The following is a 15921-nucleotide window of genomic DNA, read 5'->3' on the forward strand; positions in this document are numbered from 1 at the left end:
TTACTATTATGAACTTTCCGATTGTTAACATAAATAACCTTGCTAAAATGACAATCAACGATTCTGTGACAGCTACAGAATTATAGCGTATACCAACATCAGACCAAAAAATCATATATATATTATTTTAAAAACCTCTACGTTAAAATAAACACGTCATCCATAAAAACAAGCCACGATACCATACGAAAAGTTTCGAACCATTACGAAAAACTGAACCCTAATAACCTCTGATAAAGTATAAAAAAATAATAAATAATAAAAAAAAGACAAGACACTGTCTTCCGAGATAAGATACGAGACACACCACCGTTTTATCTCTCCTCCAACTTTAACATAACAATATGCGTCTTACTTTTAATGAAGACGACGATAACTCGAGAGAGACGCACGACACAATGCAGACAAGAGATATTACACCATTTCATTCACATTGTTATCGACAGGAAACCAAGTTCTCTCTCTCTCTCTCTCTTGACGCCCCAGCAAAGAAAATGCACGTACACTAGAGAATCAAGTCTAATATATCCGGTGTTCTGTTGTAATATAATTTACCACATACATACGGTTACGTACAGTACACACACACACACACATGCACACGCACACGCCCACGCACACACACGCGCACACACACACACACACACACATATATATATATATCCACTTATCATTCATAGCTACTGCAGTCCATGACGCAGGCGACAACAACAACTATAATAATAATAATAATAATAATAATAATAATAATAATAATAATAATAATAATAATAATAATAATAATAAATAATAAAAATAAACTCACCTATAAACTGGATGGCTTTGGGAAAAAACGAAGCGAGGTTTTGGCTCCAATGGTCGGCTATGGGGATTTGCATGTACTTGTAACTACCACACTCTTCGAACACATTGGGTAGGTTGGGCGTCACGTTGATTATGTACTGTGCAAGGGAGGAAGAAAGAAGAACTGTTAATAATAATAATAATAATAATAATAATAATAATAATAATAATAATAATAATAATACAATGTCCTCAGCATTCTCGGGTAATACGCTGAAGATGCATACTTATATAATCATAATTGCTCAAGTTCCTGAAACCCAACACATTATAGTCTGTATTTATTTATTTATTTATAAAAGGGAACTTAAACAACGCTTCCTTACAAGACAATAGTAGCTGTTTACTTATATATTTATAAAAGGGAACCTAAAGTCTCGTTACAAGAAAATAGTAGCCGTTTACTCAGTATTACTCAGTATAAGTCTTTTGAAGTCTGGCTTAAGCTGAACTACGATAGCAGTATTAATCGGTTCACAAACGAAAAAAACAAAAAAACTAACGTTTATTGTATTAACGCCATTCTGGGACAACATCAATACAGCTGCATTACGAGTGAGATATCAGTAAGAGCCGACGAAGTAAAACTTGCCTGCCTGTCTTGTCTGCCTGTGTGCTTCCAACCTCTCTCTCTCTCTCTCTCTCTCTCTCTCTCATATCAAGTGACTCGCTTACAAGCCTAACCCGATAGCTTTAAAATACTGACCAATGAGAGAGAGAGAGAGAGAGAGAGAGAGAGAGAGAGAGAGAGAGAGAGAGAGAGAGCAGGTGTGACGGTAACCACATTCCACCGATTAAAAGCGATTAATCGGCCGATTAACCGGAAACAAAAACAATGCTGCCAACCCAGTACGTAGATAAATAAGAACCAAAATGAACGGAAGTAAGAACAACTAACAATTGCACTTAAGAAAACACGTAAAAAAACAAACAAACAAACACACACACAAACAACCGAATGAAATGTCATCTGATTGCAAGAATGGATCAGAAGGCAACAGCGGAGAGACATACCGAGAGAGAGAGAGAGAGAGAGAGAGAGAGAGAGAGAGAGAGAGAGAGAGAGAGATTCATTGAAGAGAATATCATCTGAAGCATAACAAACACTCAAAGGCATTGATGAAAACGGTGATGTGGCGACGTGACATTGACTCGGTTCACTGAGTCCGAGAGAGAGAGAGAGAGAGAGAGAGAGAGAGAGAGAGAGAGAGAGAGAGAGAGAGAGAGAGACTAACAGCTTGTAAATTCTAGTTAGAAAAATAGGGCAGGAGTAACAAAGACATGTCTCACACAAGGGAATATATAAATAATAACAATAATAATAATAAAAACATTCGATTACAGAAATAGGAAAAAGAAAAAAAAATACGAGAGAAACGTTCGCAACAGGAAACCAAATGAGAAATATAAACAAAACTTGTACTAGAGATAAAAAGGAAAAAAGCTTTCGACGAAGCAATTAGCGAAGCAAAAAGGAAATGGGTGGGGGGGAATGGAACATCCTTAAGACCCCGAGATGGTTTGTTCGATGACTGAAACACACACACACACAAAAAGCGTCCTTACCAAAGAAGAATGCAGCACCGTCGCCCTAGTACCAGCAAGCAGTGCGCTGAGCAGTATGTATGTGTATGTAGTACTATGTGCGTGTTTATGACGCAATCCATCGAAATGATCATCAAACAATCCCCTTAAAAGTCCACGGAGAACATAATGCAAAAGGCAGCAACCAAAACTGACATGAAGCATCCCTGCCCGTAAACGGGAAAAAGAAAAAACGGCAACCCATACACAGTGCTGCCTGCATTCAAACAACCATACCTATATATCAACACAGAGCAGCAGCACCAGCAGCAGCTACAAGGCGAAGCGGATGAATGAGCGGGATGGTTATGCATAATGAATGAGTACCTCGGCCTGCCCAGCGGTCACAGATGAATAATTGAGCAGACCACATAAATGACTCGGCGAGAATGAATGCACACACCACACCACGGGGGATGGATGACGGCGGACATATCCAGCCAGTCCGTCCCTCTGCTGGGCTGGCATAACGGGGAGGGGGAGGGGGTAGGAGGGGGAGGGGGTAGGAGGGAGGAGAGAGAGAGCACAGCATATTGTGGAGAAGCAAGAGCATTTCAGACTACCTTACTTCATCACAATAACATTAGACTAACGAACTTAATCACAAGAACATTGGACTCACTTCCTTCATCACTAAAAAACAATGATAGCTAACAGGAAAAGTGAGTCAAACCACCTACTACACTCGAAATACTAAACTTAGTACATTTAAAACAGCAAAAAATGAAAAACTATACAGTAATCGTCGCACGTCCAACTCTTGTCTGCTACGAAGCTAGACCTAGTCGCTGAACACACACACTATATATGTGTGTGTGCGGGTGTGTTATAATACCAGGCGTATTCCAATGGCGTCCAAGAAATGAGCCCAAACTACAAAAAATTCGCCGAGATCACACCTCCACCCCTTTAAAAGAGCCTATAAACAAGCAGCTAGCAGAGCAGCAAGCCTTGAGAATGAATGTCCAGAATTTATGAATGAGGCAAGAGAGAGAGAGAGAGAGAGAGAGAGAGAGAGAGAGAGAGAGAGAGACTATGAGCCGGGGGAAGGGGGGTGGTGGGGATGGATGGAATAAGAGCACGTATACCTAAGTGTGAGCGTGTACTCGAGGGATGGGGGGGTGGGGGGGGCTTTGGGATGTGGGGGTGGTGGGGGTCCGGTAAGGGGGAGAGGGAGTGGGAGGAGGACTACGAGAGGTGCCATATTAGGCCATAAGAACTCTCTCGGTCCTAGCAATGAATTGTACAACTCGGTGTTGGTGAAAGAATGAATGGAGGTAGGTTTGGCCATGAGTGTGCCACGAAGCACTGTTTGGATTTTCGACCTTACCGTAAAAAAAAAAAAGGAAAAAAAAAAAACCTAGAGTTAGCAGCTTGTTCTAACTGAACACAATACCAACTAAACATATATATCTCGGTGATAATTTCAAGTTATCTATATGTTTTTTCTTGTAACTTACGGCAGTGAGAAATCACTTGATACTCCGTTATGCACCAAAGACGGTGTGTGTGTGTAGTCGCGCATGCTTGTGTATACACATGAGCGTATTCATGTACATCTGTACACAAGATTATCGATGCTCACTTCAGCGTCAAGAAGACGTACAAGTAAACCACTTTCCAGAGAGAGAGAGAGAGGAGATGACGGGAAGGAAGGAGAGAGAGAGGGAGGAGAGAGAGAGAGAGAGTGAGAGTTACATAAATAGTTTAAAATTCCGTGTATGACATCACGTACTATACTATATTACAAAGACCCTGTTTTTCTTGCAGTATCTATTAAATCAAGACTTCAACCTGCTATCTATCTATCTATCTCCATTCTCTTCCCCCGGCCTCAACATCCAAACAATCAAGTCTTCAGGACCTCCACCCACCCCCCCATTCCTCCTATACACACCCACCCTGCCCCCAGAGGGAGTCGCTCACAGCCACCAGGCTCCTTCCAAGGCAAGCCAAGGTAAAAGCATCCCAAAGCATCCCGATGGCCTCTCGACGATGCGACCTTAAAGCACAATATAGCTTGGCCCAGCGTCCTTGGCCCTATATAAGACCAGTGTTGCCAACTGTAGGGTAATTGCCCTACGCGTAAGGTAATCTGGGCAAAATCTTAAGACAGCAGGGCAATATTTTCAAGTGTAGGGTAATTGTAACAAGGTAGGTTTAGATCAATATGCTTATTAGTATTCATGATATTGCATAAAACCATAATCTAAAGATTGGTTTATTATCATAGCCGCAGAATGTTGGGTCATTTTTAGTTATGTAGGGTAATTTCTCGTCTCCTGTAGGGGGCGTAGGGTTAGAGGGGTTGGTATCACTGTATAAGACCCCAACCTCGATAGTGGTGGGGGAGCTGTGAGCTAGCTCTCTTGTTCTTTACGGAAATTATGCTCCAGCATTACTTCGGTTTTTTGGTGACGGCATGACTCTCTCTCTCTCTCTCTCTCTCTCTCTCTCTCTCTCTCTCTCTCTCTCTCGTCGAAGGAATACAGGTTGAGTGTTCGATATCGTTCATAATGGCAGTATTCAAAGAAGGAAAACGTCCTCTGTCATAGTTCTATTCCATAAACAATAAACATATATATATATATATATATATATATATATATATATATATATATATATATATACAACTTTTATCACACAGTCACATTCCTTGCTGTAACATATGCAAAAACATTCTACAGCTGAGTCAATGTACTTTCAGAGAGAGAGAGAGAGGAGAGAGAGAGAGAGAGAGAATGTTATCCATTGTATGAATGGTAGAAACAGAGAAAACATGAATGAAATGCTCTCATGTTAGCCCTGGGAACGAAGGTATGAGGGTCGCGCTGGGAGCTTTGGGGAGAGGGAGGGAAGGGGTGGGGGGGTGATGGAGTAGTGGAGGTTAGAGAGGAGAGGTACTTTGGAATGTTTTGGAGGTACTAGAGAGAGAGAGAGAGAGAGAGAGAGAGAGAGAGAGAGAGAGAGAGAGAGAGAGAGAGAATGTTGGGTCGATGAGCGGCGTCAAGAATGGTGCCAAAAGGGGGATTAAGAGTGCAATTTAGGAAGGCGAAAACACGTAAAAATAAGCATGGTGATGTGGTACTAGAATGTACTATCCTCACGAGAAGGGACCAGAGATGAATGAAAACGCCACAGAGCCGAAACTATCACATTTTAACATTCTTTCCCACCATTTCTCTCGCGCACGTACCCACAAACACTTCTCATTGACATATTATTACATAAATATCAATAAATGAGAATTCTTCACTGCCGCCCAATCAATAATATACTGCATATCAACATTTTCTCTCTCTCTCTCTCTCTCTCTCTCTCTCTCGAAGCTGGGAATTTCGGTAACCATGGACCCCAAAGTGTTGCCATAAAGCGGTCCACTAAATAGGATCAGTTTCCATGCACCTCTCTCGTCGTGCCAGTTTTCAGGCGGGGAGTCAGTCTCTCTCTCTCTCTCTCTCTCTCTCTCTCTCTCTCTCTCTCTCTCTCTCTCTCTCTCTCTCTCTCTCTTATTGATTATTGCAATTTTCTAAACGTCTACAGAAATAGAATTGCATGGATGGATGGCTACTAGACCGTTACTATTTTGTGATTGTGCATTTTACTCCTTAGTCTCAAGTATGGCAGAATTTCGTCCACTATCGTAATAAAGCACTTCATATCCAAATGGGTTTCCCTGACTACATCAAATTTGCCTAACAGAAAGGAAATTATTCCAATCCTGTCGAAAGTATGGCAGTGTCGTCCACCATCGTAACACAGCACTTCATATCATAATGGTTTTCCCTGACTACATCAAATTTGCCTTAACAGTAAAAAAAAAAAAAAAAAAAAAAAATCAAGTACAAACAGCCCACATTGAACGAAATCAAACGTACAAGAAAGTTGTTGCCCTCCGAATCTTAATGACGGATCAATATTTGCACACTAAAGTAGCGATGGGGTCCACGAAATGTGCCACCGAACCAGGAGAACAAAAGGTCCCAAATGAAATAAGCCAACAATCTTCCCCTTAGAACAATAAATAGGAGCTGCCTTTTTCGCCACTGGAAGATAGAGGCTGTTATCACAGGCGGTTTGAGTGGTCGTATTATCACGGCCCTATCATCACAGTTTGGTCAGGAGAGAGAGAGAGAGAGAGAGAGAGAGAGAGAGAGAGAGAGTCACAAGGATTAGGATGTCTCAAAGACTCGTTAGTCCATCCTAAGAGGAGACATCGTGTGCTCACTTATCTAATGATTGTGTCTAGCTTTCTTTTTAATCTCTTCCACACTGTTGCTGTTTACTTACAACTTCTGGTGGCAGTTTATTATTCCACGTGTCACATATCTTGTATGTGAAGAAGTCCCCCCCCCCCCCCCCCCCCCCCCCCCCCCCACCCCCCCCCCCCCCCCATAATGGGATGTGTATCTCTTCAGTTCTAGTTTCCATCCGTTGTTTCTTGGCCGAGGTGGCGAATGATGGTTGAACCGATTACTTCGTGGACTTCTAATTACATCAAGAGTTATATTAAGCTAAGAACATACATTCTGGACTTCGGATGTGAGCTCCAAAAGCGGAAACCGCCACAAGCACCCAAAAGTCTTCGCCGGACAAGGAGACGTAGACAGAGACTCACTCCCATGGAAGAAAGACGCAGAAGGCTGCCAGGCAGGCTGGCTGCCTCGGAAGGAAAATGAGGTCCACACACCGGAAACTCCTCATGGTTTTTGCAATGGCGCCCAGCACCTCGGAGAGAAAAAAAAAAAAAAAAAAAAAAAAAAAAAAAAAAAAAAAAAAAAAAAAAAAAAAGGCAGACAGACAGATATTGGCGTCTATCTCTTAACCCCCCCTCCCTCCCCCCCAAAACCCACATAGATACCTACTACACCAAAACATTACCGTTTTCGGTATAAAGATTTTTTTTTTTTTTTTTTTTTTTTTTTGCGAGGTCACCCATCACTTTCGCATTACGTGCCAAGTGAAGGATTTCCGTTCCAAGTGTCTTCATTGCCTCCCCACCACCCATCCCGCCCCGGCCCACATTTCCCTCCCCGGGTCTTCCCCTTCTCCCTTAATCACACCCCCACCCCAGGTCCTTTACAGTCCGGCGCTAATTACGTGCAGCAGCAGCAGCAGCACTAGCTGGGGTGCGCGCCATTTCCGGATGGCCGTTTTTTGGCGGGAATGGTTTTACTCGGGTTTATTGCAGTCATTTCCATACGCGTAAGTGCACAGGTATCTACACTGCTGATATGGACACGCAAAATAATGTATATAAAAGATCCACACACACACACACACACCTGTTATTTCACACTAAGTGCGTCGCAGGGTCTTGACAGAGATATGACAAATACGTAAATGCATTTGAAAGAAAGTCGGTCAATTCTAGACCATAGCAAATTTCAAGCACTGACAGCTGACTAGAGTCGAGTTGAATATAAATTTAGGCCAAAAGGCCAAGCACTGGGACCTATGAGGTCATTCAGCGCTGAAATGGAAATTGGCAGTAAAAGGTTTGAAAAGTGTAACAGGAGGAAACCCTCGAAGCAGCTGCACTATGAATCAATTGCTAGAAGAGGGTGGAATGAAAGAGGGAAGAAAGAGAATATGAAAGGAGGTACAGTAAAAGGAACGAAAGTTGTTACAGCTAGGGGCCTACAGAGCACCGCTAGAGGTCCACTGACAGCACTAGCCCCCTACCGAAAGTAATGACAGATGATCTAATATCGTTCACTATCGTTCATTAACATTCTTTGCACCATGAATCAAGTGTTAGGAGAGGTGGAAAGTAAGATGAAGATAGAGAATATGAAAGGAGGTACAGTAAAAGGAACGAAAGTGGTTGCAGCTAGGGGACGAAGGCTCGCTGTAAAGAACCTTAAGTAATGCGTACAGTGCACCGCATGAGGTCCACTGACGGCACTATCCCCCCTACCGGAGAACAATGATAGACGATCTAATATTGTTCATTAATATTCTATGAATGAGACAGACCAGGATACCACAGAGCAAAGTGGATCAAATCACCTTCGATAGTGTCTATAGTAGATTCACATCAACCGTGCCTCTGATGTCTAGGCCAGTCCTTTACGACGCTCCTGACTGGCTGTTGATAAGCCAACCACAGGGCTGGAAACTCTCCTCAGTCTCTCTCGAGAGTTCACATAGGCAGAATGTAGTATGTTCCACCTCTCCTGAGGGATACTTTTGAAAGACGTAGCCCTCAGGGGAGGTGGAACATAGATACTACCCATGTGAACTCTCTCGAGAGACTGGGAGTTTCCAGTCTTGTGATTGGCTTATCAACAGCCAATCCGGAGCGTCGTAAGGGACTGGCCTAGACGTCAAATGAACTGTTGATGTGAATCTACTATGCTGAAGAGATATTACACAGGAAAAGGAAAACTGTAATAAACAAAATAAATAAATACTGACAAAGGGGAGTAGGGGAACACTTACCCGAATCTTATGTCTATTGAGGGCGTCTCTATCGCCGGAATTTTTCGCGTTGCCCAGGTATAAATGAGGAAGGATCTCCACCGGGAACCCGAGGTCGTCCAGGGGCGTGTCCCTCCCTAAGCTGGAGTCGCACGCGCCCTCGACCTCCTCCTCGGCTTCCAGACAAGTTATTCTAAGGCTCTTGAGACCGACGATGGGAGGATCAGAGGGCACCGCGCTCTCGCACCACTCGGGGAATCGCGAACGGAACTCCTCGAAGCCTCCTGCAGGAACGGGAAAGATAAAAGAGACTGTATGTTAGCCGGGGCTGCTCAGGAACTGCACCTCTCTTTTATTAGAAAAAATGTTACATTTTTACATAAGTAAGATGCTATAAAATATTACAAAAATATGTATCTACAATATTTAACAAATTACCGTGGATTTTTTATTATTATTATTATTATTATTATTATTATTATTAACTAGGCTTTAAAACATTTTTTTTAAACACTAGGTAATAATTGTAGTATTACTTACAAAATTAATACTGGCTACTCAAAAACAGTAATTAATGTACTCTTGATTTATGTTAAATCACTATGTAAATACATTCTCTGTTAAAACAGGATACGTCTCAAGTATCAAAGGCCCATTAAAATACTCTGGTTTAAAGGTGGACACTACTATATTTCGGTGGACTGACTACCTTCTATATGCCTTGGTGAATCGCTACTTGATAAGAGTGGGAGTCAGTCCACCGAAATATACTCATTAGCTTTAAACCAGAGTGTTTTAATGGCCCTTTTATACATCAGATAGCATATATATACAATATATATATATATATATATATATATATATATATATATATATATATATATATATCCCTTACATTTACATCAACTCGAATGTTTCCTTACATTAACACAAGTAGAATTTTCCTCCAAAACACTTCTGCACCATTGACAATTAAAATTACTCAAAATACCAACCAAAGAATGAAAAGCCACCCCCTCCACACATTCCATCACAAACCCTCCCTCCCTCCTTCCTGTAACAACCTCCCCGTGGGCCCCCCTCATCACAGCCAACAACACAGGACCCCCCCCCTCCCCCCTTCTTCGCAAAGAAGTGTAGACATGATTTTTCGGTACCGTCCCCGATGATACTGAGGCCTCAAAACGATCACATTTACAGCATCTCCGTCCAACCACCGTCCACTGTTGCGGCCTTTGAGATGGAAGGGCCGTGGACAGGAGACGTGGGGTTGGGCAAGGGGAAGGGGAGGGGGGGGGCGGGGGGGGGGAGAACCTTCCATTCACGCATAACTCCCATCCAGCCCGTTGCCGTCCCTTTAACCGAACCAACGTGGGCAGGAAGAACTCCATATACCTTTCTAACAATACGATATTCATTATTGAGTACCTGCTCGGAATTGTCGTTATCTTTAACAATAATGAGAGAGAGAGAGAGAGAGAGAGAGAGAGAGAGAGAGAGCAACGTCTTCCCCTTCCACTGATCATATAACCCATTCAGAAACATGGCCAGCCTTACTTAGGCCTATACAAAACCAGTCTGGTGACCTACTATTACTACTACTATAATCTTATTACTGTTGCCACTACTTGGAAACGAAAAAAGGGAACACACACACACGCAAAAGCACCACTTCATTCAAGAATCGCCCTGTCGTTAACAAGACGTGCGGTGAATAACTCTGAACACTTGGGTTTCATGTTGAAATAGCCCCCTCAGGAATTAAATATATCACAGGCTATTTCTACATTTGGAACACATTCTATATATATATATATATATATATATGTGTGTGTGTGTGTGTGTGTGTGTGTGTGTGTGTGCGCGTGTGTGTGTGTTGTGTTGAGAGCGCTATACGAGCGTGCGTATAAAAGTCTGCTGGATGTAGCGGTTATAATTGCCCACATTCCTACACGTCCGATAGCCAGCAGGAGGAGGGAGCAGGTGCAGGCAGTAGCAGGTAGTAGTATAGTAGTCGTCGTAGTATAGTAGTGATAGCCGCAGCAATAGAAGGTTCAGGTTAATCTTGTCCGGTTAAATGACCTCGATAATATGTGATGATTCGTTAATATTTTTTTTTTTTAATCATGAGACTTATACATATACATAAAGATGACTAAGGAGAATTTGATATTAGTATAAGGTATTTGAGAGAGAGAGAGAGAGAGAGAGAGAGAGAGAGAGATTCAAACCATTCGTATGGTACTAAGCTTTTTCTTCTTCTTCGGAATTTGAGATGCAAATTCTCACTGTACAAATAGGCTAACGCCTCCTTTTTACAATGACATTATCACTAAACATATCATCATACATGTAGAAAGAGAGAGAGAATGTACTCTCCGAAAGCTTCCATAAAAACTTTAAATTTTGTCCAAATTTTAGTGGGCTTCCTACAACATATTAGAACACGGATAGTGTTTAACTTTACTATCATCTATCTATACACAATATACACATTTTTCGTGCTATAAAGCAAACTAAAAGGGAGACTGTTTTGAGAGAGAGAGAGAGAGAGAGAGAGAGAGAGAGAGAGAGAGAGAGAGAGAGGGGGGGGGGTGTTATGTGAAAGGAGGGGTTAATTGGGGAGGGTGGGGGGCGGGGTAGGTTACAGATTACCCATTACTTGATACCCAACAACTCGAGGTACGGACTAGTCTTGCTTGGCCGGTCTGGGGCAAGCACCACCAACCCCCTAACCACCCCCAAAACCCGACAACACGCCCGTGACTCTCTCTCTCTCTCTCTCTCTCCACGAAGCCAATACCAGTTCTTCAGGTTCGATTCATCTCTCTCTCTCTCTCTCTCTCTCTCTCTCGAAGTTTTTCATTCAGTGTATCCTTGGATCACGTATCACTCGTTTTCATACCCGTTACGTTATTGGTTTCATGTGTTGTGATTGTTTAACACACAACATCCATGAAAATAACCGTAAAATCGACCAGTTAACACGCACATAAAAATAAAAGATCTCCCACAGGACAAACACAAACTTAACCAAACCTTGACAATAATAATATCCACAGTTATACACTCAAGTCCATCCTAATTCCAAAGGCGCATCTCTCTCCCGGAGTTTGAAAATTGCCACCAGACAGAAACGAGCCTTAACTCCTGGCGCCGTAAGGTCGCCATTCCTACGCCACCTCGCCGCTGGATTTTTCCCTCCATTCATACGAATCGCGGTGCCAGCAGCAGCAGCAGCGTTACCAACGCCTGATCGTCCGCCGAGGATGATGATGATGATGATGACGTCGACGAAATGTGTGTGAATGGGGGCGGAGGGAGGGAGAGGGGGGGGGGGGGGTTGAAAAGCAGACACAGACGGTCGTCTTTTTCCTGTAGTCTCGCCTTCCGTAGGTAGCAACTATGTTCCGGATATGCCTGATGCGAAGGCGATTAAGACAAGACGAGGGACACAACGAGCCACCTAGGAGGTCGGGTGACGAACCTAGGCATCCGGTCCCTTGTCTACACTTCGCACCTACCCCCTACCCCCACACCTAACCCCCCAGCCCCCTTCCAACACCTGTTTGGGGCAACTTGGATCGTGGCCTTGCGACTAGTACTTTAGTACATGGTTCCGCAAAGCTGAGAAAACCAAGAATTACTGAGAGAGAGAGAGAGGAGAGAGAGAGATAGATTTCCAGGAAACTGTCAATTTTCGTTGTGTACATTTTTATTTTAATTCTCTACCTACGTCGTTATTTATATCTACGTTATATTCGGATATTGCAGGTGAAATATCAACAGCTGCTTTCCCTGACCCCCAATAAAAGATAAACTGGGCAAAAAATAACTCACCTGTGTATTTCCGGTTAGAAAAGTTACCAGCTTAATCTCTCTCTCTCTCAACCTAAATATACCACAACTGAGCTGTCAAATACTGCTGTTGTATGTACAGAACATTAACTCAACCCCACCAGCGAACACTGTTCTAGCCAGCGATACCGATGGATGGTTAACGAACGCGGATGTTAACCATCACCGTCCCTCCCACACGCCTGCATTTGGACAAAACCGATCGCCAACACCTGCGCTGTGATCGCCATACAGCCAGCCTTCGGGGGGGTGGGGGGGGGGGGGGGGGGGGGGGGGGGTTGGACTGGGATCTGGGAAGGGGGGAGAGGGCAATGTTTGTTTGTTTGTATGGTGTTTTTACGTTGCATGGAACCAGTGGTTATTCAGCAACGGGACCAACGGCTTTACGTGACTTCCGAACCACATCGAGAGTGAACTTCTCACCAGAAATACACATCTCTCACTCCTCAATGGAATGGCCGAGAATCGAACCCGCGACCACCGAAGTGAGAATCAAACACCAAACCAACCACGCCACTGAAGCAATGGGAGGGCAATGACTGTACAGTTACGTTGAAGTTGCGTGCTTAGTACGACGATAATACGCAGAAATAATGTCAAATGTTACCATTAGCGACTGTGATTATAGCCAGATATATAGTACCAGTAGTGCTAGTATTCAACATATACCAATGGTACTATAGCACCAGATATATGGCAGTAGTATAGTCATCTACCAATGGTAATAGAGCCAGATACATACCATTAGTACTAGTAGTATAGTACTCAACATATACCAATGGCACTATAGCCAGATATATGGCAGTAGTACTAGTACTCAACATCTACCAATGGCACTAATTCTAAACTAACAATACTGACACAAATCATCGATAGCAATGATTAAATGAGACTGGTTCATATTAGCAAGACAAGCGAACATTCCTGAGTGAAAAACGAAAATGGAGGCTTGGGGGGGTCTCATCAGAGGGGCAATTTTGGCGGTCGACAATTATAGAAAATACAGTGTTTTTTCGTTAACAAGGCTTTTGCTACCTGTGGGGGATGAGTTTCGTAGAGCATAACACAACAAAGAGTATTTACTATTACTCGCTCAAATAATGACTACAGACTCCTGCCAACAATTTTAATCAACTGTAACTAGACCAAATTAACAGGCGATAGGGGTTCACAAAAAACTAAATAAATCAATATTTTAAATAAAGGCAATCGACTCTACGGTAGGCGTGGCATCAAAAAGCCCACTTGGGTCCCCTACCTAGAAACATCAAAACCTCAACCGGAAAAATATTAGGCGACGAGGAAACTTTTATAAGAGAGAGAGAGAGAGAGAGAGAGAGAGAGAGAGAGAGAGAGAGAGAGGAGGACACCCAACGTAGTACGTATAAATGTCGACACAGGTGTTCTACAAACTGCTTTTAGCACCTGGCAGTGTGGGGGGTGGGGATGGGGGTGGGTAGAGGGCGGCTATGGAAAGGGAGGAGTTCGGAACCAAAGGTGTAAATTTAAAGGGACCAAAATGAGGGATTAAAGGATTACCTCCCCCATGGAAGGAGGTCGAATATCCTAATCTCGAGGGCACGCTTACCACAATAAAAGGGTTACTGGAGGCGTGAGAGATCAATGGCGGTCTTTAAGACCCAATCAGTGTGACTGACCTAAGTGGGGAGGGATTGGGTGAGGCTATAATCCCCTCTAGGGGATTATCCCAACGCTTCATCCCTAAAGAATTATATCAAGTTATCTCGTTGACGTAACTTTGTTAGAAGAGGGAGTGTCATGGTCGGTGTATTTCGAGTTATATTATAGATATATATATTAATATATATAATATTATATATATATATATAAATATATTATATATTTCAGGATTTCATCATAACCATTATCAAAGAAATTTATACGAGTGGCATCACAAGAAAGAGAGAGAGAGAGAGAGAGAGAGAGAGAGAGAGAGAGAGAGAGAGGAGAGAGAGATGGATTCCACAACACCTTGTTGGACCTGCTCAGCAGATCTGGTGACACTAGTGTTGGGGGCGGGACGTTGGGTGAGGGGGGGGGGAGGGGTCCCTATCATACTTTTAACAGGCATCATTCAAGCACAGAGAAATTGAGGTTATTTACGGAAACCGAAAATAGAAAGAAATATTGTGTACCTTTATCTAAATACAATTGTGGCTAAACCACACTTAACATGACTTTTACTAATACTTAAACTTTCTAAACTGCATAAGGAAAAAGATACCTAAAAGAGAGAGAGAGAGAGAGAGAGAGAGAGAGAGAGAGAGAGAGAGAGAGAGAGAGAGAGAGATGTGTAAGCCTAATCACGGCCACATTCTGGATGGGTTTTTTCTTCTCCTTAGGCCTAATCATGAAGGAGAGGAAGCAAATCCGAATGAATGAAGAGCCACAATGAATGGAGGAGACGTAGGCCTAAGAAGACAAGAGAGAGAGAAAAAAAACCTTCAAGTACAGATAGATATACGAAAGCCGAAAGAATACATTCCAAGGAATGACCATCACTTCAACAGCTTATAGGGCCTCCGAGGAGGCCATCCAAATGGATGTCATCCCACGGCAGACTTGCTCGGAATACTTATCGCTTCTTAGGCCTAAATTCCACTGTGAGAAACCATGTTCTCCCAAGACTAAAAGTCTAAATATTTCTGCTGAAAGCCATCGAATCCACACGCCAGGTGCTCAGAAGATGCCAGAAGTATTAACGAAGAAATCCCAAAAGGCTTGAAATAAATACGACTGGCTCGCAGTTTAAATGTACTACGCAGGTAGGCCTCTGCCGCCTCCGGGCCGAAATAGCTGTAACGAGAGAGAGAGAGAGAGAGAGAGAGAGAGAGAGAGTATTCGAGCCAGGTGAGGTGTGAGAGGGAAGGGGGTTGGGGGAGGAGACATGGAGGCACAGAGCAGTTCATCAGCCAGGGATGGATCCCCTGGCTCACATTCTGAGAACGAAGACTCTTTCATGTGAAACACAGGTTCATTGATATTATAAAAGAATTAAAAAAAAAACGAAAATAAGAAGAGCTCATCATCAAAAGGGGGGGGGGGGGGGGGGCGAGTGGCCCAGATCATTGTCAAAACATATATATGATATGATTCATCGCCGGTGACTCAACTTGTGTCCAAAACAACATTGCAGGCGATAATAATCATCGAAGAGCGCCCGATAATTAATTGGTCGCGAGAATAATGGGG

The 15921-nt window shown here is 43.0% G+C and overlaps 1 protein-coding gene across 1 annotated transcript in view; it reads right to left on the minus strand.

Annotated features, from left to right (window-relative positions):
• LOC135221874 (dual specificity protein phosphatase 7-like) overlaps positions 1–15921 on the minus strand; it is a 39595-nt gene that overhangs the window by 10553 nt on the left and 13121 nt on the right. Inside the window, exons 2-3 of the mRNA XM_064259832.1 lie at positions 8872–9134; positions 806–941 (exon numbers count right to left, since the gene is read on the minus strand). Of these exons, the coding sequence (XP_064115902.1) occupies positions 806–941; positions 8872–9134 (399 nt within the window). The remainder of the gene's footprint in view (positions 1–805; positions 942–8871; positions 9135–15921) is intronic.

This window comes from Macrobrachium nipponense, chromosome 3 (assembly GCF_015104395.2).
Source record: "Macrobrachium nipponense isolate FS-2020 chromosome 3, ASM1510439v2, whole genome shotgun sequence".
In the NCBI taxonomy this organism is placed as follows: Eukaryota; Metazoa; Arthropoda; class Malacostraca; order Decapoda; family Palaemonidae; genus Macrobrachium; species Macrobrachium nipponense.